The 26,964-nt window shown below is 43.4% G+C and overlaps 2 protein-coding genes across 2 annotated transcripts in view; both read left to right on the top strand.

Annotated features, from left to right (window-relative positions):
* Positions 1 to 1,193: 1,193 nt before the first annotated feature.
* Positions 1,194 to 9,800, top strand: MLKL (mixed lineage kinase domain like pseudokinase; the record flags this gene model as incomplete). The annotated part of the gene is given in 9 exon segments (XM_082677830.1): positions 1,194 to 1,433; positions 1,436 to 1,581; positions 3,865 to 3,949; positions 6,000 to 6,015; positions 6,018 to 6,040; positions 6,044 to 6,150; positions 6,484 to 6,533; positions 6,791 to 7,086; positions 9,597 to 9,800. Coding segments are annotated over 9 exon segments (1,167 nt in total).
* A 24-nt stretch (positions 9,801 to 9,824) lies between these two features.
* RFWD3 (ring finger and WD repeat domain 3) overlaps positions 9,825 to 26,964 on the top strand; it is a 40,832-nt gene continuing 23,692 nt past the window's right edge. The window contains exons 1-3 of the mRNA XM_082677780.1: positions 9,825 to 9,909; positions 13,026 to 13,593; positions 18,825 to 19,021. Of these exons, the coding sequence (XP_082533906.1) occupies positions 13,028 to 13,593; positions 18,825 to 19,021 (763 nt within the window). The 5' untranslated portion in view covers positions 9,825 to 9,909; positions 13,026 to 13,027. The remainder of the gene's footprint in view (positions 9,910 to 13,025; positions 13,594 to 18,824; positions 19,022 to 26,964) is intronic.

The following is a 26,964-nucleotide window of genomic DNA, read 5'->3' as shown; positions in this document are numbered from 1 at the left end:
AGCTCCCCACAAACTGATTGCTGAATGGAGGAGGAGCAGATAGTCACAGAAAATTTGGGCAACAATAGGAAGTAGAGAAATGGATGCTGTGTAGGCAACACAGATGTCTACCTCAACTCCTCTCGGCCTGAAAAATCTCTTAGTCTTTAGTGCAAAGGCCTCTGAGGGGTCAGCACTTACAACATGAAGGCTTATTGATGCATCGGCCAATGGGGAGGCTGGAACAAATTTACAGAGTGCTAAAGACACAGTAGAGAGGGATGGAGGTGAGGACCAGGGAGGCAGGGCTGCTCAAGCACTGGGAAAAGAGACAGAAAAGAAAATTTGAGACTGCAGAAGCCAACTTCTATTACAGTCCTGAATATCCTGAGCTGGCTGTGGCCAAGGTAGTAAACTGAGGCTTCATGGGCAATATCCCGTTGACAAACGTATTTTATTTGACCAACACAGTGTTGGACTGCACAGTTTTTAAAACATTTTTTGACTTGGTTGCAATATTTTAAATTGAGAGATTTAATATAAAAATCCAAAATTCTGATTGCTGTTTAAAAACTAGAAGATCTTCCACCACTGGGCCCTTTATCCTTGAAGAGTTGATGACTTACTAGGTAATCCTTGCCTTATTTGGAAAGGGCCTGAGCTTTTCAACCTACTATCCTATAGTCACCCCTATGCTTTGGCAGGATATATTTGTTAGAATAGGCTAAATTTATTTAATAAATAGACCCCAAAATATAATGGTTCAAATGCAATAGAAATTTAGTCCATGGCAGATATTCCAGGTTTATGAGCAGCTCTCCTCCAAGTGATGATTCCGGGATCCAGGATTCTCCCTTCTTGGGCTCTACCACACCTAGGGCTACATCATCCTGTGTAACCAGCTGACAGTGTGTGAAGGAGACAAACCTGACTCAGCCCAAAGGAACACTTATATTACTCACACCCCATTGGTGAGAACTAGTCACATGGCCACATCAAGGTGCAAGGAAGGCTGGGAGATGTAGTCCTAGCTGGGCCAACACTTTCCACCTAAAACTGGAAGATTTTGGTGGACAGCAAGCCACCAAAGCTACCTTACATGAAATTGATGGGGAGACCTCTACAGCCATTTAAATCACAGACACCCGTAGCCCAGTAGTAAATATGCAGGAGATTCCTGGGACTTAAACAAATTCCATCTGTTTCATCCAGATATGGATCAATTGAGGCAGATCATCTCCTTAGTCCAGCTTATCTACAACCAGTGTGAAGAGATGAAATACTGCCAGAAACAGTGCTGGCGTCTAAGAAGCCATGTCCATGGCCTGCTGCAGCCTCTGCAAATGCTCCAGGCCCAAGGAGAGAGGAACCTGCCCACCGAGAGAACCACTGCCCTGAAACGTTTCCAGGCTGCCCTAGAGGAAGCTAAGGAGCGGATAGATAAGTTCAGCAATAGATCCAGAAGTTTCTAACAGCAGGGCATGACAGAATACTCTTCAGTGGAGTGAACAAGAGGCTGAGAGATGTCTGGGAGGAGTTCTCACTGCTGCTTCAGGTGGATCAACGGATGCCTATTTCAAGCATCAGCCCAGGAGCATTCTGGCAACAGGAAGGTCAATAGGATGCAGAGGAAGACAGGAAGGTTATCCAAGGACTGAGAAGTGGTAAGGAGTTTTTTTAGATGGGGGGACTCCAAATGGTGGTATATTAGTCTCATTTTGGTTTACCAAAAAACCAGGAAGGCTGAAGAGGTTTTAGCAGGTATCTATTCATGTAACTCAGAACTCCGGACATCCCTGGGTACAGACATGGTGGGGGCTGGTGAGATTTGAGTGTGCCACCAGTGGCGGGGTGGGGGTGATACTGATGAGTCGGGTTTCCCTTTCCATTCTCTTTGATGTCAATCCTCCCAGCCTTAGTTTTTCCAGGACATTCCATTAATATGTAAATTATCCAGGAAGAAAAATTCACTAATTATCTAAACAAACAGGAATTGAGTACCATGTGCCAGGCACTGTTCTAAGTGCCGGAGATTCAACACAGAGCAAAATACTCAAGATCTTTGCCTTCACGGAACATAAAGTCTGCAGATAGAGGGCTAAGTAAATTATTTTATCTAAAGGCAATAAAAATCATACACATGGTAATGAGATGGAAAGTGACAGTGGGTGCAGCGAGAGTGGTCAGGGTGACATTTGAATGGACACCTTGAATAATCAAAAGGAATGAGTCATGTGAAGTTGAGGGAGAGGTGCATGGCCAGGAAGACAATGAATGCAAAAGCCCTGAGGTGGGAATAAATATGGCCTGTGCAAGGAACAGCCGGAAGCCAGGATGGCTTTAGTGTGGTAGGTGGAGAGATACCAGATGAAAGTGGGGAGGTAGGCCAAAAGATACAGGAGCAAGGTCATGCAGGTCTTGGTAGGCCTGATAAGAATTTTAGATTTGGGCTTCCCTGGTGGCACAGTGGTTGAGAGTCCGCCTGCCGATGCAGGGGACGCGGGTTCGTGCCCCGGTCAGGGAAGATCCCACATGCCGCGGAGCGGCTGGGCCCGTGAGCCATGGCCGCTGAGCCTGCGCGTCCAGAGCCTGTGCTCCGCAACGGGAGAGGCCACAACAGTGAGAGGCCCACATACAGCAAAAAATAAAAAATAAATTAAAAAATAAATAAAATAAAAAAGGACACTTTCTATTACTACCATAACTTGAAGACAAGAATCACTTATCACAAATAGGTGACCACAAATAAAACCAAAACAATGTTATTAAATTCTGGCTGCATGATGCCTCCTGCCCAAAGGCCTGCAGTTCAGACCGGCATTCTCTTTGTGCAGAGGAGATGTCAGCAGATTTAGGGAGGTATTAAAGACATCCAACACCAAACTGAGACTTTCTTCTTGGCGTAATCAGAAAGACTGGAATTAAAAGAAGAATAATTTTCTCACTATGTCATCTTGCATACCACTTATCCATACTTTTGGAAATACTGCCTTAGATCTTTCTTGGAAATCATAAAGTTTATTCCTTCTCAACTCCCTACACTAGTGAGTTTTATGAGAAGTAATTTTGGACTGTAGGAGACACTGTTAGTGCCTATCCAGATGGCCTCTGATGCTTTTTACCTGCTCTGTACACTCATCCCCCACTCAGCATACTTTGGTGCTAACAGCTCATGGCCACCATCTGCAGAGGAATATCCATGGGCGCTGGAGCCCCTTGGCCCTGAGAGGTGAAAGTGCCCGGGAGCTTTATAGCCACCTGTCCCTGTCCCTGTTCCTCTCCCCCCAACCCCACCCAGTCCACAGTCATTGAACAACAGGTGTGAGTACAAAAGTCCAGCTCCTTTGCATCGTGCAGAACAAACCCTGAGGGGTAGTTATCCTCTAGAGGTCCCCTTGGGGTCAGGCTGAGCCTGGAACTTCACCTGAAGTCACACCCTTGCTTGATTTCTTCTCCTTCTCTGTCCTGCTTCCTCTACTCCCTCACCTGGTTTCTCCTGGGAATACCTTCTTAATCAATCACTTGTACCCAAATCCGTGGCTCATGATCTGCTTCTGGGAGAGCCCAACCTAAGGCCAACTCTGTGATAACACCCCAAACTGGGAGGCAGGGGCTCCATTAATCCAAAACACTTAACACTTACTAAGTTGGTGGGAACCCCAGCTTCACATTCTGTTTCAACCAGAAGGGTCCTAGGTATGGTCCAACCATCCCGCCATGCCTCTGAGCCCTTTGCTTTGCTCAGTGCATCCCAGGCAGAGCGCCACAGAGGCGTACAGCTCACAATTGTCACATCTCACCTCTGCATCCCTGTTTTCCCACCTACCCGTGGATAGCAAAGTCTGTGCAAAGGTCACTAATGTTCCCTGCCTTTGGTCGTGTCAGGCTGCACCATTCGGAAACACCTGCAGAACTCCACAGAAACATCAGCAGCACGAGCTTCCTGGTGACTAAAGACTGCGACGTGAAGGTGAGTATGGCCTTCCAGGGGCCCTTTGAGTTCGACCTGTGTGACTGTTTGGTGCTAGGAGAGGGACGCACGTTTCCCAGAGGCCTGTGCTTGCTCATTTCTCTGCCTTCAACTGAGTTCAACTCTTCCCCTGCCTGGACAGCTTCCCGTGTGCCCACCACAGAACAGACTCAGTCCTGCCTGCTCTTCTGATGCCCGTCGTCCACCACTGCCCAGGCACTCAGCAGGGATGGGCTAAGAGCCATTTCCCCTTAGATGCCTGGACACCACTTCTGTGTCCCTGCAACACCCATGAGGGGATCTTCTTAAGCCCAGGTAGGCATTCAGACTCACAGGCCAGCCATAGCCCACACTTGGCACCTGGAGGCAATTAGAAGGGCATCACGCAACACAGCTTGCCAGCAGGGCAGCATCAAATCCTTCTCTCCAGCCGGAGACGCCACACCTGTCCCCACAATCCTCCAGGAGATATTCTCCTCATCCTAGGTGTGACAGAAAGAGGCTCCCCTCGGGTGGGTGCGGGGCCATCCAGGCTTAGAAGCCTCACGACTCACAGGAGTCAATATTCTTTCTTTTTTTTAGATTATTTATTTATTTATTTATTTATTTTCTTTACTTTTTTGGGTGCATCGGGTCTTAGTTGCGGCACATGGGATCTTCGTTGAGGCATGCGGGATCCTTTGCTGTGGCACATGGGCTCTTCCTTGTGGCACATAGGCTTCTCTAGTTGCGGTGTGTGGGCTGTCTAGTTGTGACACATGGGCTTTCTAGTTGAGGTGCAAAGGCTCAGTAGTTGTGGTGTGCCAGCTTAGTTACCCCAGGGCATGTGGGATCTTAGTTCCCTGACAAGGGATTGAACCCGCATCCCCTGCATTGGAAGGCGGATTCTTTACCACTGGACCACCAGGGAAGTCCCCCAGTAGCTCTTTATAGTCCCCATCCCCCCGACCTCTTGTCCATAAACAACTTACTAATCACCCATCATTTTAAAATCAGCAGCAATATTACTTAGGAGCATAGGTAACAGTCAGCGTTTGTCAGTTTCCCAGGGGAATAGAGCTAAAAGGTCCACTGAAATTCAGATTCTCCTATGGAAGAGAAAAGGCTTCTGTTAACTCGATGTCCACAGTTCCCAAGTGCTAAAGGAATATTTTCTCTGTCATCCACAGATAGCTTTCTCTGAATAACAGAAGACGGGGCTTTTCTGCCTTTCAGATGTCTTTCCCCGTAGCTGGTGTCATATAAGTGTTCACAAAGCACGGGCCTTCTCACACCTGACTGTAACATGTGCTATTCAGCCTTTCACCCCGGTGGCTAGCGTGGAGCCAGATGTCAGAGGATGTCAGTGCTCACTGAACATGTGAATGAAAGGAGGAGGAGCCACCTAAGTGTCTAATCCTTTTTCTGACCTTGCCCCTACTTTTGGATCCCTGGCTGCGTTTAGGGCTGGCAGCCCTCTGCACACGGATGGTGCTGATGACAGATGTGCATGGACCAAGGAGAACGCACACTCCCATGACTTGTGCTGTGGCTTCTTTAAGAGCATGGCATTGACCGTGCAGGGTCAGTGGGGTAACAGGCTGCCTATAGGTTCAGATACAACAGAGAGGATACCCCTGTGTTGGTTTTTTGTGTGTTTTTTTTGGTCTGCTTCCGAGAGAAAATGAGCCATCGGTGACTCCAGGCACCCCGTCCACACTCACTCAGTGGAGCTGAGTCGTCAACTGAGAAAGCCCTATATCTAACATAGTAACACTAGAACAACAACATACCAAGTCTTACAGGTGCTTTATAACCATCGCCTCAAGTAATCCTCATGCCTCATTTCATAGAGAAGAAACCTCTTTGTGTTTCTCTTGGTCGTTACACCATAATAAATTGAAACCAGGATGCCAGCCAGGAGAGTAGCCACAGAGCCAGAAGACACCACTGGAAATACATCCCAAAGGAAGAAAACCATCCCCTGAAAATCATGTGTAGCACCAACCCCTTCCCTCTATCCCCCACCCGAGATGGTGCTGTTTCTTTCTGTCTCTGAGTCATTATCTAGCTTGCAGGATTTGAGCTGAGAAAACACAGACTTCCATCAGCTGACCAACTAAAGGAAAAGAAGCAGAGAGAGTCAATTCTGCCGCATACATCTCACCTCAGAGACTGGAAAATGTGTTTAATAAATATGACATAAAAGCTGAAATATACAGGTATGTTTATGTTCTCGTGCAGATTCTAACTCAGATGAACGGGACAAGAAAGTCCAAGTCAAATGCCATTAGGGAGGAGCACCTTAACTCTGTTGAATGGAATTGGGTGGTAATCAGAAAATTCACCGTGAGGACTTCCCTGGTGGTCCAGTGGTTAGGACACTGCGCTTTCACTGCCGTGGCCCAGGTTCAATCCCTGATTGGGGAACTGAGATCCCACAAGCTGCTCAGCACAGCCAAAAAGAAAATCCACTGTGTTTTCTGGAAATGGCTAGAGGGGCATGGGAAAAGGGAAACTTGTTACGGTTGTTCAGTTTCTTGGTTCTCTTTTAGCTTTGGAATCGCCCTCTGGGAAATCGCCACTGGGAAAAGCCCATTTGAAGGTAACCAGTGTGAAAGTTGGCTCAGATGGTGCTGGGATTGGGTCACCTTCCAAGAGACTAGAAATTCCCATCAGTGCTGTCCTGGGCGCTTTGTTCTTCAGTGTGGGCATTGCCTGCGCTTGTCACTGGGGTCATTGGAAGCTCCTGTTTCTTCAGTTCTCAAAGTCCCTGGTTCCATTGCCAGCCATCAGCATCCAGAGAGATGTGTGTGTGCCAGAGCAATTTTTAAGCCTCCCATCCTATCATTTCCATGCCAGGCTGTGATTCCAAGAAGATCTACCAGCTGGTGGCTGTGGACCGGCACCAGGAGCCAGTGGATAAAGATTGCCCTTCACAGTTGCAGGAGATCATTGATGATTGCTGTGCATATGAGCCCTCCAGGAGGCCCTGTGTTAAAGGTAGGGCTTTTTCTGGTCTAAAGAGCATGGGCCACATGTGTTACTTAACATTTGTGAAAGATTTTCCTTATGTATCACAACCAGGGGTTGTTTTGCCCTTCGGGGGACATTTGGCAATGTCTAAAGACATTTTTGGCTGTCACAACTCAGGGGAGGTGGGGTGGGGTGGACATGCCATTGGCATCTAGTGGATAGAAGCTTCTCAACATCCTACAAGGCACAGGACAGCCGCCTACAACCAAGATTATCCGGCCCAGATATCAATAGCACAGGAGTTCAGAAACCCAGCCCTAAGGGCATTGTTTAGTCTAAAGTTGGGTTGCGAAGGCGGATTACTGCAGCCTATATTCTTTCTCTCCCTTCCTTCTCTTTTCTCAACATCCTGGGGGTAATTTCCTCTACTCAGACTTTTTTTTTTTGCGGCACGCAGGCTTCTCACTGTTGTGGCCTCTCCCGTTGTGGAGCACAGGCTCCCGACGCGCAGGCTCAGCGGCCATGGCTCACGGGCCCAGCCGCTCCGTGGCATGTGGGATCTTCCCGGACCGGGGCACGAACCCACGTCCCCTGCATCGGCAGGCAGACTCTCAACCACTGTGCCACCAGGGAAGCGCTCTACTCAGACTTTTATTTCACCAGGTTATCAGCTGCTCCTCCATTTCTTTACACCATCTCCCTCCCTGGGAATGTCTCCCTCTCCCACTCTAGATCCAAATTTCTCAGACTTTCCACGAAGCTCCAGACACAAGAGAACATGATTCACAGGCAGTAGCCCCGGATTGGGGAAATGTTTCCACTGAAGTTGCTACAGAGTTCAAAGATACAAAATAATGTTTTTCTTATCTTTATTGTGATATGTATCACAGGACAGTAGTGTATAAAATATATATGTGCAATTTTTTTTAAGTCAGAGGAAAAGAACATCACATATCCACCCCTGGTTAAAGACTAGAACATTGCTACAAACTCAGAAACCACGTATGAGTCCCTTGTTTTCACATTCCTCTCCTGGAGTAGGACAGTGGCTACTCCAATATTTGTTGACCGAATGAACTAGAAAATGAATGAATGAAGGTACTGCTAATGGTAGAGGGAAATTCATGGCTTTCCCCAGAGCCTGGGGATGAGGCTTACCACAAGTGTAAACTTTCTTTGGCATATTTTAACCTTGACAGTTCTTTCAAATTTTTCATTTAAATTATACGTTCAGGTCCATAAAAGTAGTTACTATCATGTAGTTTAGGGGAACCCATTAGTTATGTCTTTTGGTGGAGAAAAAAAAAGACATCCATCTAAACAACTCTTCTATGAAGTGGCGCTTAGTGCATTTTTTTTTCAGTCTTTTTACAAATGGGCCAACGGGGGGTTGGTGTTTAAGTAATCACCCATAAAGTTGTAAATGGGAATTTCACCCCTAAAATGAAATACAGCCAATACCTTTCTCCTCTAACTATATAAAACTTTTGGAAGTTGGAGACAAGACTATAACCTTCTGGCTTGTGTGTTTATTCTTTCTCTTCTAATTAGTAAACATGGCCATTAGGTGGATCATGAATGAATATACTCTCAGAACCTTTTAGAAACATTCTGTATATTTTTCACTAAGCAGCCCTCTGTGTTGTCCAGATTTTTTTGCCATGTGATATTACCTATTAATTTTTTTTTAATTTTCAAAGAATCACTCAGTGTTTGATGATGTGCCTATGTATTCATTGACAAGGAAAGCAATTCAAGATATATTTTGAGATTAAAACACAATTCCATCTATACCTAAATATACACATTTAGATAGATGACGATTTTAAACAAAGTAACTAATGACTTCTCTGGAGACAATTTTTCTTTTTTGCTTCTATGTATTGTCTAAATTTTCTGCATTGGACATGCAGTTACTTATATAACAGTGAGAATCACTCAAAATGTTTTTCATTCTATGCCATAATATATGTATTTGTTTACAAAATAACATTCCTTTTCCTCATATTAACCTTGCTATAGCTCAGTAGAAGCTCCCTTAGGGGCAGGAAAAGGAAAAAAAAAACTACAAATGCTAATGTTCACTTTAGTGACAGGTTTGGAGGAGGAGAATATTGAAAAGTCAATTATTTGGATAATCCAAGGCTTTCAGTTGTTTACACTCTCCTCTGCTACTAGTTCCACTCAGAATTGGAAGCTGAGCAAACGAAATTCGGCAGTGTGCAGTCTGTGCCTGCGGTTTAGATTTTTAGGTCTTCCTCCTAAAGGTGAGATTTCGTCTTTCAGGGAAATGCTTGAAAAATGTTTGCTGTCAAGTGATGTGACGGTAGTTTAGTAGCAGGCAGTTTGTTGCAATGGTTTGGGATTGAAGAGACCGCGTAGGTAAGTTCTTTCGCATGAGCTCTTCAACCCACTGGAGGATATACAATATATGAACAGGATTGTCCCACTCCTCTTTACCGGCTCCGGGATACTGCGGGCAACATTTTGAAATTATTGGATTAGCTACCAGCCTTTGGATAAAGACATCTCCTTCACCAAAGACTTAGGGAGAAATAGCATAAGGCACAGTTTTAATATTTTCATCTTTCCAAAATGGACCAAGAAATCTTTCTCTTGCCACTTCCTCTCGCCACAAAATTCAAATAAAGAGCGGTAAAACCCTTCTTCCGCTTTTCTCTTTGGGCGAGAGTTGACGGACGTAGGTTTCTACCAATTGTACGAGGCCTTCTTGAGCGTGGTCCCGCCTAGTCCGTTTACGAAGGATCAGCCAATGAGAACACCGCTGTTTCAGCCAGTGGCGACCAAAGAAAGAAGAAGAGAGGGTATTGGCCGCCGACTGGGACTGCTGCCCAATAGGAGCAGGCCGAGGCCGCAACACAGGCTGGCGGATTGAGCTGCACAACCGGAAGTGGTTGTTGGCGCCAGTCCGGCGAGAGTTCTTCGAAGGAGACTGCAGCTGCTCCGGGGGTCTCGCGAGTCTGACCGCGTCCTTTCGGTTTCAGGTGAGGTGGGCGTTTGCCTCTTCCCAGACCTTGGGCGTCTGGCTCCGGGATGACTTCTCGGGCTGGGTCCATGGACGCTGGGTCCATGGACTCCGGGCCCCGGGACGCCCCAAGATGGGCTGCGGGCCGGCCTGGAACCCGGCTGTCTGAGGAAGTTCGGCCGCTCCGGACGGCCCCAACTGTCGGGGCTGAGTCTCCCGAATCCCCGCTCTTTTGGGGTTGCTGGTGAGGATGGGGGCGGGGAAGGCAGGAACATCGGGGATCCCGGAAGGAGCCGACTTGGCCGCGGGGCCAGAGTCACAGGTACCCGGTTTGCTCTCCAGGCAGCCGAGCCTCAGACTCATCGTCTGCAAATAACTGCCGTCCCGTGGAGCGCCCTCTACTTGCATCACTTTCAAGTTGAACGAAAGACCTATTGTTCTGTCCAACTTTATCTCACAGCAACACTGTGACGTAAACACTTTTATTATCCCCATTTTACAGAGGATTAAGTCGAATAGGGAACCTCCTAAGGTCCCAGAGGTAGGATGTGACAGAGCAGGAATTTGAACCCAGGTCGGCCCGACTCTCCGCCGGCGCCTCTTATTCTTTTAACTGGGAGCCATCATCCCGACTGGAGCGGACATTGGTTGAAATCTGAGTGACAAAGCTTGGGAAGATTACGGGAGGTCTAGAACCAGGCTGCTCACGGCCTGGGGCCGGGGGGGCGGCGGGGGGACGGAAGCCGACGCACCGCTGCTCAGCCCCAGGCCTGGAGGGATTTGTGTTTCCCCACGTTGATTGGGAAGCTTTGCTCCAGTATGGCGCTGGTTAGAGAACTTTCTGCCGGGATGAACATGTTCTATATCTCTCGTATCTCTGTGTCAATATCGGGCGCTAATATGTTCTTAGTTGTTGGGGGATTTTTGGTTGGTTTTGTGTTTTTAGGTGGATGGTGGGTAATTCAGTAGATATTTAGCATCTGCTCTGTACTTCTTGCTGTGTAGGATATACCGATGAATCAGGTTTGGATTCGGCTCTGGGCCTTTCACGTCTCATCAGAACTGGTTGTTCTCTAATCAGAGCTGACATATGATGGGAAGAAATTTCACTTTTTAATATTTAACCATACTGAGAAGTGCACAGAATAATTTTTAAAAGACCCGTGCATTCACCACCCAGGTCTAACAAATCTTGGCTTTGACTTTTTGATAGAATTCTTTTTTTTTTTTCCTTAAAAAAAAAAATTCTGTATTCAAAACCTCATGTGTACCTCTGCACCCTTCCTCTCCTGAATTTGGTATTTTTCATGACTGGGCTTGTTTTATACTATCTTATATCTATAAGTCCATATAGTAGTGTGGTTTTGCATATTTTATAAGTGTCCTAAAATTGGAATTAATAATGGAGGTTGTTCTGTAACTGATAAAATTTTTGAGGAAATTTACCATGTTGGGGTTCTTAGAAGAGAGTGTATGGTTACATCTTGACCAGAGGTTTTGCTTCACTTTCTTCTCCATTTTGAGTTCTCTCATTCTTGTACTTCAGTTAATCAAGTATTCTAGCTTGAGCTTTTAATATTATTATTTTTTAACTGTCTTTTGTTTTCTGAAAGAGTTACTCAGGTTTATCTTCCAGTCCTTCTATTAAAGCATTTATTTTGGCTGTAAATTTTCTTTTTTAAGAGCTCTTTCTTGTTTTCTGATTTGATCTTTTTTTCCTTGGCATTCTTTTAAGTTTGGATTTGTTTATTTATTTACTTACTTCTGTTTCTTGCATTGTATTCCTTGCTTTTCTCCGAGTTTCTGCTCTTTGTCTGCTTTGGTCTCTTTCTCTCATGTTGGAGGCTTTTCTTGAATGTCAGTTGTTCTTTGGCTATTTGTTCATTTTGAGGAGAGACCCCCAGAAAACTGATTGGAAGCTCTTTATGAATGACTGAACCTTACCAACCAATGGACTTTTACTGTTAGATGTATGGGCAGAGATCCAGCCATTTTCTTGAGAGTCAGAGCTGTCAGTATTTATAGATCTTTCCTCTTGAGCTGGTTTTCTCTAGGCAACAATCCTGTAATTTCCTGCCTTGAGGCATAGAGAATGTATGTAAACCAGAATATTGCGTTCTGGATTTGTGCAGCTGGGGAGAAGGGTTGGAAGTGTCTCACACTTGTGAAAGTTTGTAGACTTTCACTTAACTCTTTGTTTTCACTGCTGGTCTTAAGTCTGTCTGGTTCAAACCTCCAGTTGTCTGCAGCATAGGGGGAGGGGTTTTTTGATTGTTTGCCTGAGGGACAGAGTAACTACTTTCACAGGCTTTCCATCTCCGTCTTTCAATGCTATCTTCTTTGGTACATGGTTTTTACAGTCCCCTCAGTGGAAATTAGCTTGCTTCTCAACAGCACACAGTCCTACCAGTTATCAGTCCAAAAAACTGATTTGTGTGTCTCATACTCTCTTTGCCTTGTACTTGTGTATCCACTGCTTTCAGTAGTTCAGTCCTTATTTTATCGATCGATTTATTTATTTATTTATTTATGGCTGCGTTGAGTCTTCATTCCTGTGCGTGGGCTTTTCTCTAGCTGCAGCGAGCGGGGTCTACTCTTCGTTGTGGTGTGCGCGCTTCTCATCGTGGTGGCTTCTCTTGTTGCCGAGCACAGGCTCTAGGCACGCAAGCTTCAGTAGTTGCGGCATGTGAGCCCTAGAGTGCATGGGCTTCAGTAGTTGCAGCACACAGGCTTCAGTACTTGTGGCTTGCGGCCTCTAGAGCACAGAATCAGTAGTTGTGGCACATGGGCTTATTTGCTCTGCAGCATGTGGGATCTTCCTGGACCAGGGATCGAACCTGTGTCTCCTGCATTAGCAGGCATATTCTTAACCACTGTGCCACCAGGGAAGTCCCTAGATCTATTTTAAAGGTTAGTGCTGTGATCACATGACTTCATGTTTTCAAAAGGCAAACAGGAAAACTGGTTATAAGTACTTATTATGGGAAAAAAAAGTCGAACAAAATCATCTCTTTAAGTTTCTCAGTTTTGCCAAGAATGATCTTAAACAGAAATATTAAAGAACAGATATGATTAGATAAAACATGTCTTATAGCTGATATATTTTACTAATACTTACAAATATTGTTTCTTCAGTGATGGCTCATGAAGCAATGAAATATGATCTTCAGGTGCAGTTAGATCATGGTGCTGCACAGCAGCCTGCTCCTCCTGAAGTGGTCAGCGGCCAAGGTAGACCACCCCTGCTCCAGCCTTCTCATACTGAGGTGGTCAGCAGCCAGGAAGGACCACCCCTGTTTGAGCCTGCACCTGCTGCAGTGGTCAGCAGCCAAGGGGGACCAGCCCTGCTCCAGCCCCCTCCTGATGAAGTGGTCAGCAGCCAAGAGGGACTGCCCCGGCTTCAGGCTGCTCCACAGGTATCCATTGATATGACAGAGGAGCTCTCAGGAGAAGAGACTGTGGAGAACATCAATCCAGGAGTTTCAGAGGAGAGTAGGCAGGAATCTGGTGCTAACCACACTGCCCAAGTATCTTCATTGGATCCAGTGAACAGCTTCATCAGTGGGCTGCAGAGACTTCATGGCACGCTGGAATTCCTGAGACCAACTTCGGACCACAGGGTGGGGCCAGTGAGAGCTAGGAGGAGGAGTTCTGCTTCACAGAGGGCAAGAGCTGGAGGGTCTCACAGGACAAACAGTGCCAGGTAAATATATGTATAAACAGTAGGATTAGTGCCAGATTGGGAATTACGAACCTTAGGCCCTGATCGTAGCCCCAGTGCTGCCAAGAATTAGCGTTGTGACTTGGCAAGTCAGGTGACCTTTCTGAACCCCCGTTACCTCATAAGTCAGATGAAAATAAAAGTGCTTGCCTTATTTACTTCACAAAGTAATGGAGGGGACAAGTTACACTGATACGTTTTGAAAACTCAGTGGTAGTTTGTTGGCAGCGGTTTCTGTAGAGGCTGGCTTTTCTTCAGATCGTTTGTCTCTTGTACATCAAAAAAATATTTAACTTGCAAGGCCACTCCACTCACCCATGTTTCATTGTTCTCCACTTAGTGGTGCAGTAGATTTTGGAAGATGGGCAGGCTGGATTTAGAGAAGGCTTGTGAAAAGTAGAGTGTGAATTAATTTAGAGCTTATCTGACTAAGTGAGAAACATTCTAGCCCTCTTCACCTGATACTGTGTTGTAGAGTTAAAAATAATTTTCTTCCATAGGTTTTGGTTTGAATTTGCCTCTTGAAGGGCTTAGCCGTCAGATCTTGACAGAGTTATTATGAAGAACAACAATTATCTATGCCTTACCTGTTTTTTCACTTCCTCCAGCTTTTTTTGAAATACTTTGTTTCACATTTGGGCTTCTAAGTATCTTCATAATGTTGAGATTGAATTCAGCCTTTTCATTTTAAATATGAAGGAAACTTGGACCCTGAGAGAGTGGTTTGTTCAGGGTCTCATAGCGACAGCACTGAGGAGGTTAGAGCTGGTGTTGGAACTTGAATCTGACTGTTGTCAACAAAAACAGATAGAGGAAGCTTTAGTCAGACCCATTTGTTTTCTAACACTGTGAAAATAATGAGGTGACAATAAAAAGTGGTAGCTGGGCCATCTAATACCTATGTTTTACAAATGAGGAAGATGATGGGGTGATTTGTGATTTGACTGGGATAACTGGAACTGGACTGTGCCTTCTGATTCTGGATTTCAGCATCCTTTTCCATGGATCCTGCTGATTACTGTATCAGGACCTGCTATTACTGTGGCTTCAGTCTCTGTAATGCCTGGTCACTGCTGGATGTGATCCATCAAGGGTGAGAGGTGCCTAGTTCTGTGTTGACAAGAGTTGCAAATGTATGCTACTCTGTTATTTTAAGATGCCGTTTACTCGGATTTTGAAAGCAAAGTAGGATTTCATACATTTGTGTCATAGGTGAAAGTACCTTGTAGTGCAATTTGGGGTCCCTGTTGAAGTAAGGGGGCTGAGAGTTGAGAGTGGTGTCCCCAAGAACTGTCAAGAGGCCTCTTGCAGTAGTCCTCACGCTTGGTTGTTCATCCACTCATGAGCAGGCGGGGGTGGAGATTGCTCTTGGTCGGGGACTTTTGTGTTAACCAGTTCACAGGAGAGTGACACTTATAAACCAGATGCCAATTTACAGAGAAAATTAGAAACACCACAGAGACCAAATTCTCTTGTTGGCATGGTCAGCATGATTCACCTAGGGGATGCTGCCACACTGAAGCCAGACTCTAATCAGAAAATAGCTTGATGTGCGTAGAATCTCTGCTCAGGGACTGAGCTACAGAATTTAGATGTTAAATGATGTCAGTTAAGCTATTTGACTGACGGTCATATGTTTGTCTCCACAAAGAGAATAAACCTTAAAGGCAAGGAATTATGCAGTTCAGTGGAGAGAACATGGATTCTGGAGCCAGATAAATGTGGCGTTAAAATTTTTTTTCCTTTAAATTGTGTTGTAAACAAATTCCACACTAAATTCACATAAAAGTGTGAGTTTTTCCAGGACTTATTGCTTATACCTTCTGAATTTCTTGAGGTGAATTTCTCATTATGGTGTTTGACATTACTCACCCGACAGACCATTCCTGGGCCAGGTGCTGAGAGCCTGGGCCAAGGTGAGCAGCTTTTGCCTCAGACTCCACCAAAAAGCCAAAATTGGGGAAACCTGCATAGTGGGATATTTTTCCCAACTACTTCTCAGCCAAGGTCACAAACTCCTTTCCTGTTTCTTTGTTTGAGGCTGCTTGATTCTGACAGCCAGCATCATCACTTATTCATCAAATATTTGTAACACTCCACTATGTGAGAGACTGAACTTTTGCCTTGAAGATACGTTGGTGAACAGGACAGATCAGGGTACCGTTTCTCTTGGAGCTTATGGAATCTAGGACTATAGAGGGTAAGCAAGGGGCAAGAACTTACTATACTGTTATTTAATTCAGAGATGATAAGTGCGGGAAAAAAGGAGAATTTCTTGGGTTCTAAGACTGTACTCCTAGCACTGCCTCCCAGTTGCTCTTCATAGTTCGTCTTTTATATGTCCCCGCCTGACCTTGGAAATGCCTCTTTTGCTATGTAAAAGCAATATTAATGAGTGATTTTTTAAAAAATAGTCAATCACTTAATTTTTTACTGGTTTCTATGCAGAATGCTATTGATATGCACGTAATAGCCTAACTTTATTATGTATTTCATTTGGTTAAAATGTTCTTAGGAAATACTGTTCTTATATTCTTATTCTCATGAGTAGCTATAGCTGCTGTTCATGCACGGTTCCTAAAATAAGTTTGTAAACTTGGTTAGCATGTTTTTTTGAAAAGGAAACCTGAGTGACATCAGTGAAAACGGCAGAGTAAGGACCCCAGAAAATTCTCTCCATAAAATCATTGAAACAGGGCTTCCCTGGTGGCGCAGTGGTTGGGAGTCTGCCTGTCAATGCAGGGGACATGGATTCGAGCCCTGGTCTGGGAAGATCCCACATGCCATGGAGCAACTAAGCCCGTGTGCCACAGCTACTGAGCCTGCACGTCTGGAGCCTGTGCTCCACAACGGGAGAGGCCGCGACAGTGAGAGGCCCGTGCACCGCGATGAAGAGTGGCCCCCGCTCGCTGCAACTGGAGAAAGAAAGCCCTCGCACAGAAACGAAGACCCGACACAGCCATAAATAAATAAATAAATTTATTTTTTTAAAAAATAATTGAAACAACTGGCAAAATTTATCAAAATCAACTTTTCAGTACTCTGGAAATTAACCAAATACTTGTAGCAATTCAGTGAGTGATTCTCAAACCAGCTGAATCTCAGTAAGAACTATAAGCTTTGTGGCATTCCCTATTCCCATCCCCTTCTTCAGCTTCATAGTAGTCTTTTTTTAAAAAAAAAAAATTTATTTATTTATTTGGCTGCGTTGGGTCTTAGTTGCAGCATGTGGGATCTTTCATTGTGGCACGCGGACTTCGTTGCCCCACGGCATGTGGGATCTTAGTTCCCCGACCAGGGATCGAACCCATGCTCCCTGCATTAGAAGGCTGATTCTTAACCACTACTATCGAGGGACTTACTGTGAAGTCCCTCCATAGTAGTCTTGAAAACTAAATGCCTGCAATCACAGTGAAAAGGCAGCAGTCTGGAAGCAACTAGAGAGAGTAGAATGGAATTGGAGGTCCTTCAAAGCCTCATCCCCAGAGAATTCTCTTCCTTTGACCTGTTTGTTGGTTTCCTGGAAGATCCCACTTGAAAGGCAATCCCTGGCTTGTCCAGTTCGAAAATTCTAAAGCCTTTTCCCCAGGGTCTGCCTGTGGCAGTGGATGACCATTGGGGCAAACATTAGACTAACCAAAAAGCTTAAAAGGAAAAGGTGGAGAATGAGATCTTCCTATGGGGTTTTGAAAAGTTCTGACATATTCCTGGGAATCTAGAAGGCCACATACATGCCCAGGGCTGTGTGCAGCTGGGCCCACAATCAGGAAAGACCTAGGAAGGCACTAAGCTCTCAACTCTGGCTGACTTTGAGGCTCTGCATAAGCAGGAAATGAAGGCTGAGGCAGAATTGTCACCTGCCTGGCTGATTATTGATGATGTGTCCCAACACACACATCAAGTCTCTCACCAAAGACTGGGAGGTGTACTGATTCCAAGTGTTTAAGGAAATCTCTATCTAGTCATGAACTGAACACTAAGCTAACCAAACAGAAACTTCAGTGGCCACACACAACAAAGAATGCAAACTTTATAGAATTAACTTCAGAAAAGTCACTAAACCAATAGTAACAACTATAAGAAATAGCAACAACAACAAACCCTGGAAATGGGTGAAATCTCATTTCCAGAGTTACCACATTATATTATTTGAAACGTCCAGTTTTCAAGAAAAAATAAGATATGTAAAGAAAGTATAACCAAAACACAGGAAGAAAAAATAGAAACTGTACATGAAGAAGCCAAGATGTTGGACTTACTAGACCAACTTTAAATCTGCTATTTAAATATATTCAAAGAACTAAAGCAAAGTATAAAACAACAAAATAGACAATATCAATAAAGAGACTGAAGTTATAAAAATGTACAAAATAGAAATACTGGAGTTGACACAGTAAATGGAAAAAAATCACTAGAGAGCTCAACAGCAGGTTTGAGCAGGCAAAAGAGAGAACTTTTGTCCTTCTTTGACATCTTTGACTTGAAAAGTGGCTCAAAATAAGAGATGAGACAATGATGACCATAGCCAGGCTTCATACCTTCAAAAGACCTTGGTCTTAGTAGCTGCAGAAGCAGAATCCCATGAGGCCATATTTGATCAATAGGGCCCTTTTAGGGCTTCCCTGGTGGCACAGTGGTTGAGAGTCCGCCTGCTGATGCAGGGGACACGGGTTCGTGCCCCGGTCCGGGAGGATCCCATATGCCACGGATCGGCTGGGCCCGTGAGCCATGGCCGCTGGGCCTGTGCATCCGGAGCCTGTGCTCCGCAATGGGAGAGGCCACGGCAGTGAGAGGCTGGCGTACCGAAAAAAAAAATAGGGCCCTTTTTCATCTTGCCCACTCTCTTTTCAGCCCCCTAATATCAGCAGACAAATTGCTGAGTCAGCCCTCCCTCCCTCCCTCCCTCCCTTTCTTTATATTAATGAGTCATGTCTTTAAAAGGTATTGACAAAAGAAATGCCAGTAAAGTAGGATTAGCTTTTAGCAGAGGGGTCAGGCTTCAGTGTGGGCTAATGGAATACTTGAGTGGAAAGAGCATGTCTAGTCCAGTCAGCACCTGCCTGAATCTCTATTCCTACTTCAGCGTTCAAAGGCAGCATTTAATGGCCTGGTGATGCATTAAAATGACTAGGATTTACCTCCAAATTACTGTGGATTATTCTTGTGATGATGGTACATTGTACAAGAATTCTGTTGTCTTTCTGCATATATAGGTTGAGATCACCGCTGGATGCTTACTTTCAAGTGAGCAGGACGCAGCCTCATTCGCCAGCCACCTCTTATGGTTCAGAGACTAGGAATCCTGTCTCTGAAGACTTGCAGGTATCAGGTAGTTCTGACAGTGACAGCTCCACAGAGTATGAAGAGGGAGTTGTCCAGGCAGAGGAACCTAGAGCTGTTGTTTTAGAAGGTGAGTGTTTTATCCAGATTTGATCCACAAGGTCAACATCTGGAAAGCTTAGACTCCAGAAGGCTAGAAACTCTAGACTAGTGTTTTAATACTTTGCCTTTTCACCCCAAATGTCATAGATTAATGCTTTATAGTACAGAGCTTTCACTGGCCATAACTATATAGAGAGGATTTGATCTGGCTTGCAATTTAATGTGATTTGTGACCCATTGAGTTGGTCACTTTATAATGGCATTTTACATTCCCTTTCGTTTTCTTAGACATTTGAGAAGGAAGTAGATTATTTAAAAGAAAAGCTTTGTAAATTCAGCACCCTATCTAGTCCGGTACTTTTTAAGTCCTAGTGTAATGTTACGTGTTGTGCAAGTGGAAGTTTATTTAACAGTAGATGTGCAGAGACCCTTTAAGCGTATGCTTGTATTAAAAAACTCTCTGGGGACTTCCCTGGTGGCACAGTGAATAAGAATCCGCCTGCCAATGCAGGGGACACGGATTTGATCCCTGGTCTGGGAGGATCCCACGTACTGCGGAGCAACTAAGCCCACGAGCCACAACTACTGAAGCTCACACGCCTAGAGCCCATGCTCCGCAACAAGGAAAGCCACCACAAGGAGAAGCCTGTGCACCACAATGAAGAGTAGCCCCCGGTCGCCACAACTAGAGAAAGCCCGTGCGCAGCAACAAAGACCCAACGCAGCCAAAAATAAATAAAATTAAATCTTTACCCAGAAAAAAAACAAAAACCAAAAAACCTATCTGATACCCTACACTGTGGTCTTCTCACACTAAAGGGGACCAAGGCTTGGAGAAATGGCTTTCCAGGTCTGTGATAGGAAATATACAAGATGGGCCTAGGGCATTTTATTGTGCTGGAAAGCAAGGAAGCCGTCTGAGTCTTACACAGTTACATCAGTAGGCACAGGTGCAACCTTGAAAGAGATCCTACTGGCCTAAGTTGGGACAGTTTGAGCATTAAAAAGAATAATGAATGTATTCTTAGATTACAGATTGAAATACATCAAATCTGTGTGAATCTATAAATTCATAATTGTGCACTTTTTTAAAAAAAAAAAAACCTTACTTATCACCATAATAAGTTATTAGAGCCCTAACTCATTGCTCTGAAAACTGTTGAATAGAGGATTAAGCATTTATCCTGCCTTTCCTATATGAACTGTATCCAGAAAACCAAATAGTTGATGGAGAAGGTCTTTTAAGTGTTTGTTTTTTGTTTTTGTTTTTGTTTTTCGATATGCGGGCCTCTCACTGTTGTGGCCTCTCCCGTTGCGGAGCACAGGCTCCGGACGCGCAGGCTCAGCGGCCATGGCTTATGGGCCCAGCCGCTCCGCGGCATGTGGGATCTTCCTGGACTGGGACACGAACCTGTGTCCCCTGCATCGGCAGGTGGACTCTCAACCACTGCGCCACCAGGGAAGCCCTGTTTGTTTGTTTTTAAGACTTTTTTTTTTTTAGAGTAGTTTATGGTTCACAACAAAGCTGAAAAGAAGCTAGAGAGATCTCCCATATGCACCTGCCCCCCTCCCTCCCCCACAGATACATGCACTGCCTCTCCATTATTGGCATCATTCACCAGAATGGTGCGTTAGTTACACACTGTAATCACTCGAAGTCTTTGGTTTACCTTGGGGTTTACTGTTGGTGTTGCACATTCTATAAGTTTGGACAAATGTATAATGACATACATCCATCATTATAATATCATATACAGTATTTTCAGTGCCCTAAAGATTCTCTATGCTCTGCCTATTCTTCCCTTCCACCCACCCCCTAAGAAGTTTTTTTTAATAGAAAAATTCCAGCTAGTAATTGTACCATGAATGATAGGGGGGAAAATTATCATTTTGTGACTCCTAATGCATTGATGTATCTAGTCAAAGATCATCAGTGACTCTTCAAACCATTAGATTGGAAGGTTGGTGGGAGTCTTTTTAATAGAGGGACCAGGCTGACACCACCTGAACCCACTGATCAATCTTAGCATTTCAGAAAGTGAAACCACCAGATTTTATGTGCCTCTTGATGTGCAGCAGTCAGAAATGTCCAGGGCTTCCCTGGTGGCGCAGTGGTTAACAATCCACCTGCCAGTGCAGGGGACACGGGTTCAATCCCTGGTCCAGGAAGATTCCACATGCCGTGGAGCAACTAGGCCCGTGAGCCACAGCTACTGAGCCTGCGCATGTGGAGCCTGTGCCCCGCAACAAGAGAGGCCATGATAGTGAAAGGCCCGCGCACTGTGATGAAGAGTGACCCTCGCACCACGATGAAGAGTGGCCCCCACTTGCCGCAACTAGAGAAAGCCCTCGCACGAAACAAAGACCCAACACAGCCAAAAAAAAAAAAAGACATCATTAAAAGAGTAAGATGGCAACCCACTGACTAGAGAAAACATTCATAATACATATATCCAGAAAAGGGCTTATATCTAGAATACATAAATAACTTCTACAACCTTATAGAAAAATGGGCCGAAGATTTGCAAAGGTATTTCCAAAACAAGATAGCTAAATGTCCAATAAATATATACAGAGATTTGATTAGTCATCAGGGAAATACAGATTAAAACCACAGTGTGGTAACTGATATGCACCCACCGCAACAGCTAAAATTTAAAAGACTGACAATATCAAGTATTGGGAAGGATATAAAGCAACCAGACCTCTCATAGAGTACTGGTGGGAGTGTAAATTTTTTTTTTTAATTCTGCTTGTAAGAGGTTCACTTTATTTATTTTTTTATTGAAGCATAGTTGATTTACAATGTTGTGTTAGTTTCTGCTGTACAGCAAAGAGATTCAGTTATACATATATATATGTATATTCTTTTTTTATATATTCTTTTCCATTATGGTTTATCATAGGATATTTATTTATCTATTTATTTATTTTTGGCTGTGTTGGGTCTTTGTTGCTGCACGTGGGCTTTCTCTTGTTGCGGTGCCTGGGCTTCTCGTTGCGGTGGCTTCTCGTTGCTGAGAATGGGCTCTAGGCGTGCGGGCTTCAGTAGTTGTGGCACGTGGGCTTAGTTGCTCCGTGGTATGTGGGATCCTTCCAGACCAGGGATTGAACCCATGTCCCCTGCATTGGTAGGCGGATCCTTAACCACTGCACCACCAGGGAGGTCCCTCTTCTGCCCTTTTTTTTTTCTTTGCATTTTTGAGTGTTTTATTTATATCAAATTGGATAAAATGTGTGTATTTCTCAGACAGAAAAGACATGTCGAGGTAGAAATGTACCTTTCAACTATTCATGGGTACACAAGTACACTGGGGAGATTGTAAAAGTGCAGATTGTGATTCAGTAGGTCCGGTAGGCCTGAGTTCTATTTTTTTGGGGGGGAGGGGGTTGAGTAATTTTTATTTAAAATTTTTATTTCCTTGTATCTTTTTTTTATTTTTACTTCTTTATTAGAGTATAATTGCTTTACAATGGTGTGTTAGTTTTTGCTTTATAACGAAGTGAATCAGTTATACATATACATATGTTCCCATATCTCTTCCCTCTTGTGTCTCCCTCCCTCCCACCCTCCCTATCCCACCCCTCCACGCGGTCACAAAGCACCGAGCTGATCTCCCTGTGCTATGTGGCTGCTTCCCACTAGCTATCTACCTTACATTTGGTAGTGTTTATGTGTCCATGCCTCTCTCTCGCTTTGTCACAGCTTACCCTTCCCCCTCCCCATATCCTCAAGTCCATTCTCTAGTAGGTCTGTGTCTTTATTCCTGTCTTACCCCTAGGTTCTTCGTGACATTTTTTTTTCCCCTTAAATTCCATATATATGTGTTAGCATACGGTATTTGTCTTTCTCTTTCTGACTTACTCTGCCCATTTTTTGATTGGGTTGTTTTTTTGTTGTTGAGTTGTATGAGCTGTTTGTGTATTTTGGAAATTAAGCCCATGTCAGTCGCATCTTTTGCAGATATTTTCTCCCATTCTGTAGGTTGTCTTTTCATTTTGCTTATGGTTTCCTTTGCTGTACAAAAGCTTGTAAGTTTGATTGGGTCCCATTTATTTAGTTTTGTTTTTATTTCTATTGCTTTGGGAGACTGACCTAAGAAAACATTGGTATGATTTGTTTTGCCTATGATCTCTTCTTAGGAGTTTTATGGTGTCATGTTTTATCTTTAAGTCTTTGAGCCATTTTGAATTTATTTTAGTGTATGGTGAGAAGGTGTGTTCTAACTTCATTTATTTACATATGGCTGTCCAACTTTCCCAACACCACTTGCTAAAGAGACTGTCTTTTTCCCATTGTATATTCTTGCCTCCTTTGTTGAAGATTAATTGACTGTAGGTGTGTGGGTTTATTTGTGGGCTCTATTTTCTGTTCCATTGATCCATATGTCTGTTTTTGTGCCAATACCATGCTGTTTTGATTACTGTAGCTTTGTGGTATTGTCTGAAGTCTGGGAGGGTTATGCCTCCTGCTTCATTCTTTTTTTTCAGGATTGCTTTGGCAATTCTGGGTCTTTTATGGTTCCATATAAATTTTAGGATTATTTGTTCTAGTGCTGTGAAAAATGTCATGGGTAATTTGATAGGGATTGCATTAAATCTGTAGGCTGCTTTGGGTAGTATGGCCATTTTAGCAGTATTAATTCTTCCAGTCCAAGAGCATGAGATATCTTTCCATTTCTTTGAATCATCTTCAGTTTCCTTTATTAATGTTTTATAGTTCTCAGTGAATAAGTCTTTTTCCTCCTTAGTCAGGTTTATTTCTAAATATTTTATTTTGGGGGGTGTGATTTTTTTCTTTCTTCTTTTTTGGCCACACAGCATGCGGGATCTTAGTTCCCTGACCGGGGATTGAACTCATGCCCCATGCAGTGGAAGTGCGGAGTCTTAACCATTGGACTGCCAGGGAAGTCCCTTGTGGGTGTGATTTTTAAAAGGTATTGTATTTTTACGTCCCCTTTCTGATACTTCATTGTTAGTGTAAAATGCAACTGATTTCTGTATGTTAATCTTGTATCCTGCTACCTTGCTGAATTCCTTTATCAGTTCTAGTAGTTTTTGTGTGGAGTCCTTAAGATTTTATGTATATAGTATCATATTATGTGCATATAATGACAGTTTTACCTCTTCCCTTCCAATTTGGATACCTTTTATTTCTTTTTCTTGTCTGATTGCTGTGGCTAGGACTTCCAGTACTATGTTGAATAGAAGTGGTGAGAGTGGGCATCCTTGTCTTGTTCCAGATTTTAGCAGGAATGCTTTCAGCTTTTCACCATTGAGTATTATATTGTCTGTGAGTTTGTCATAAACAGACATGTTTATGACAAAAAACATGTTCTTGTTTTTTGAGGAAGGCATGTATCGCTTGAACTTCTCTGTAAGAACTGCTTTTGCTGCATCCCATAGATTTTGTATGGTTGTGTTTTCATTGTCATTTGTCTCAAGGTATTTTTTAACTTCCTGTTTGATTTCATCATTGACCCATTGGTTTTTTAGTAGCATGTTGTTTAGTTTCCATGTAATCGTTTTTTTCTCATTTCTTTTTCTGTGGTTGATTTCTAGTTTCATGCTGTCGTGGTCACAAAAGATGCTTGAGATAATTTCTAAAAATATCAATTAAGTCTAACAGTTCTGTTGTATCATTTAGGATCTCTGTTTGCTGTATTGATTTTCAGTCTAGAAGATCCGTCCATTGATGTGAGTGGGGTGTTAAAGTCTCCTACTATTATTGTATTCCTGTCAGTCTCTCCCTTTATGTCTGTTAATTGTGTTTTATGTATTTTGATGCTTCTATATTAGGTGCATATATGTTGATGAGTTAAAATCCTCTTCTTGTGTTGATCCTTTTATCATTATATAGTGTCCTTTATCTTTCCTTATGGCCTTTTTCTTAAAGTCTATTTTGTCTGATATGAGTATTGCAACCCCCACTTTCTTATCATTTCTGTTAGCACCATATATCTTTTTCCATCCCCTCACTTTCAATCTGTATGTGTGCTTTGCCCTAAAGTGGATCTCTTGTAGGCAGCATATTGTAGGCTTTTGTTGTTTCTATCCAGTCTGCCACTCTGTGTCTTTTGATTGGAGCATTTAGTCCATTGACATTTAAAGTAATTTTTTTTAAAGAAATATACGATTTATTTATTTATTTGTTTGTTTGTTTATTTATTTTGCGGTACACGGGCCTCTCACTGCTGTGGCCTCTCCCGTTGCGGAGCACAGGCTCCGATGCGCAGGCCCAGTGGCCATGGCTCACGGGCCCAGCCGCTCCGCGGCACGTGGGATCCTCCCGGACCGGGGCACAAACCCGTGTCCCCTGCATCGGCAGGCGGACCCTCAACCACTGCGCCACCAGGGAAGCCCCCTATTTATTTATTTTTTAATGTTACAGTTTCTTTATTATTTTCTCAATTTTTTTAATTAAAAAATGTATCTTTATTATTATTATTATATTTTTGGCTGTGTTGGGTCTTCATTGCTGTGCACGGGCTTTCTCTAGTTGCAGCAAGCGGGGGCTACTCTTTGTTGCCATGCACAGGCTTCTCCTTGCAGTGGCTTCTCTTGTGGAGCATGGGCTCTAGACGCGCAGGCTTCAGTAGTTGCAGCACATGTGCTCAGTAGTTGTGGCACATGGGTTTAGTTGCTCTGTGGCATGTGGGAGCTTCCTAGACCAGGGATCAAACCCATGTCCCCTGTGTTGGCAGGCGGATTCTTAACTACTGCACCATCAGGGGAGTCCTTAAGGTAATTATTGATAGATATGTATTTAGTGCCATTTTAAACCTTGTTTTCCCATTGATTTTATATTTCTTCTTTTTCCCTTTTTTTCTTTTTGTTTTTCCTTTTGTGGTTTGATTCTTCTTATTATTAGTTTTTATTGGAGTATAGCTGATTTACAATGTTGTGTTAGTTTCTGCTGTACAGCAAAGTCAATCAGTTATACATATACATATATCCACTCTTTTTTAGATTCTGTTCCCATATAGGTCATTACAGAGTACTGAGTAGAGTACCCTGTGCTATGCAGTAGGTTCTTATTAGTTATCTATTTTATATATAGTAGTGTGTATTTGTCAATCCCAGTCTCCCAATTTATCCCTTCCCCCGATTATCTTTTGTATTATACTTATGTTCTCTTCTTTTTGGTTTTTGTGTATGTTTTTAATTTGTGGTTACCCTGTTTTTCAAGTATAGTAACCCTTTCCTATATCTGCTTGCCTTAGACTGGTAGTCATATGGGCTCAAATACATTTAAGGAAATTTTTTTTTTTAATCTACATTTTCTTACTCTCCTCCCCCACATTTTATGATTTTGATGTCCTCTTTTATATCAAAATGTAAACTGGTACAAACATTTTGCTAGTATTGTTATACACTCACTATATGTATATAGAACCAGTGGCTCAACAATTTCACTTTTAGGTATATAGCCAAGGAAGTGAGTACATGTGTTCATGAACGACATGTATAAGAATGTAATAACACTGTTTGTAATAGGAAAAAACTGAAAACTATCCACAAACCCATTAGCAGTAGAATGGATAAATAAATGTTATATTTTTACGCAGTAAAACACAGAAGTGAAAATGAACTACAACTCCACACATTAGTATGGAAAAACCTTGCAAAGAATGTCAAACAGAAGTAGCAGAAAGTGGGTAACTCAGATGCCATTTATATACAAAAACAGGCAAAACCAGTCGATGGTGTTAAAATTTAGTAAAGTAGTTACTTTTGGGGGGCAAGGTCACCTCCCTGCCTGTCACCCAAGATAAAAGGAGGACATAAGGGTATAAGGGCCACTCTTAGGGTTGTTGGTGATGTTCTGGTTTATAGTTCAGTTTGTGAAAATTCACTAAAAATATTTATGGTACACTTTTCTGTATGCATATTACAGTTCAATAAAAAGATTTTTTTTTAAAGAGCCAATTTGAAGGGATTCTTTCTGGCTTACGATGGAACAATTTGAGC

Source organism: Grampus griseus, assembly GCF_964374135.1.
Source record: "Grampus griseus genome assembly, chromosome: 19".
Taxonomy (NCBI): Eukaryota; Metazoa; Chordata; class Mammalia; order Artiodactyla; family Delphinidae; genus Grampus; species Grampus griseus.
Note: the sequence above shows the minus strand (reverse complement) of the source record. Positions and strands in the feature narration are given on the sequence as shown.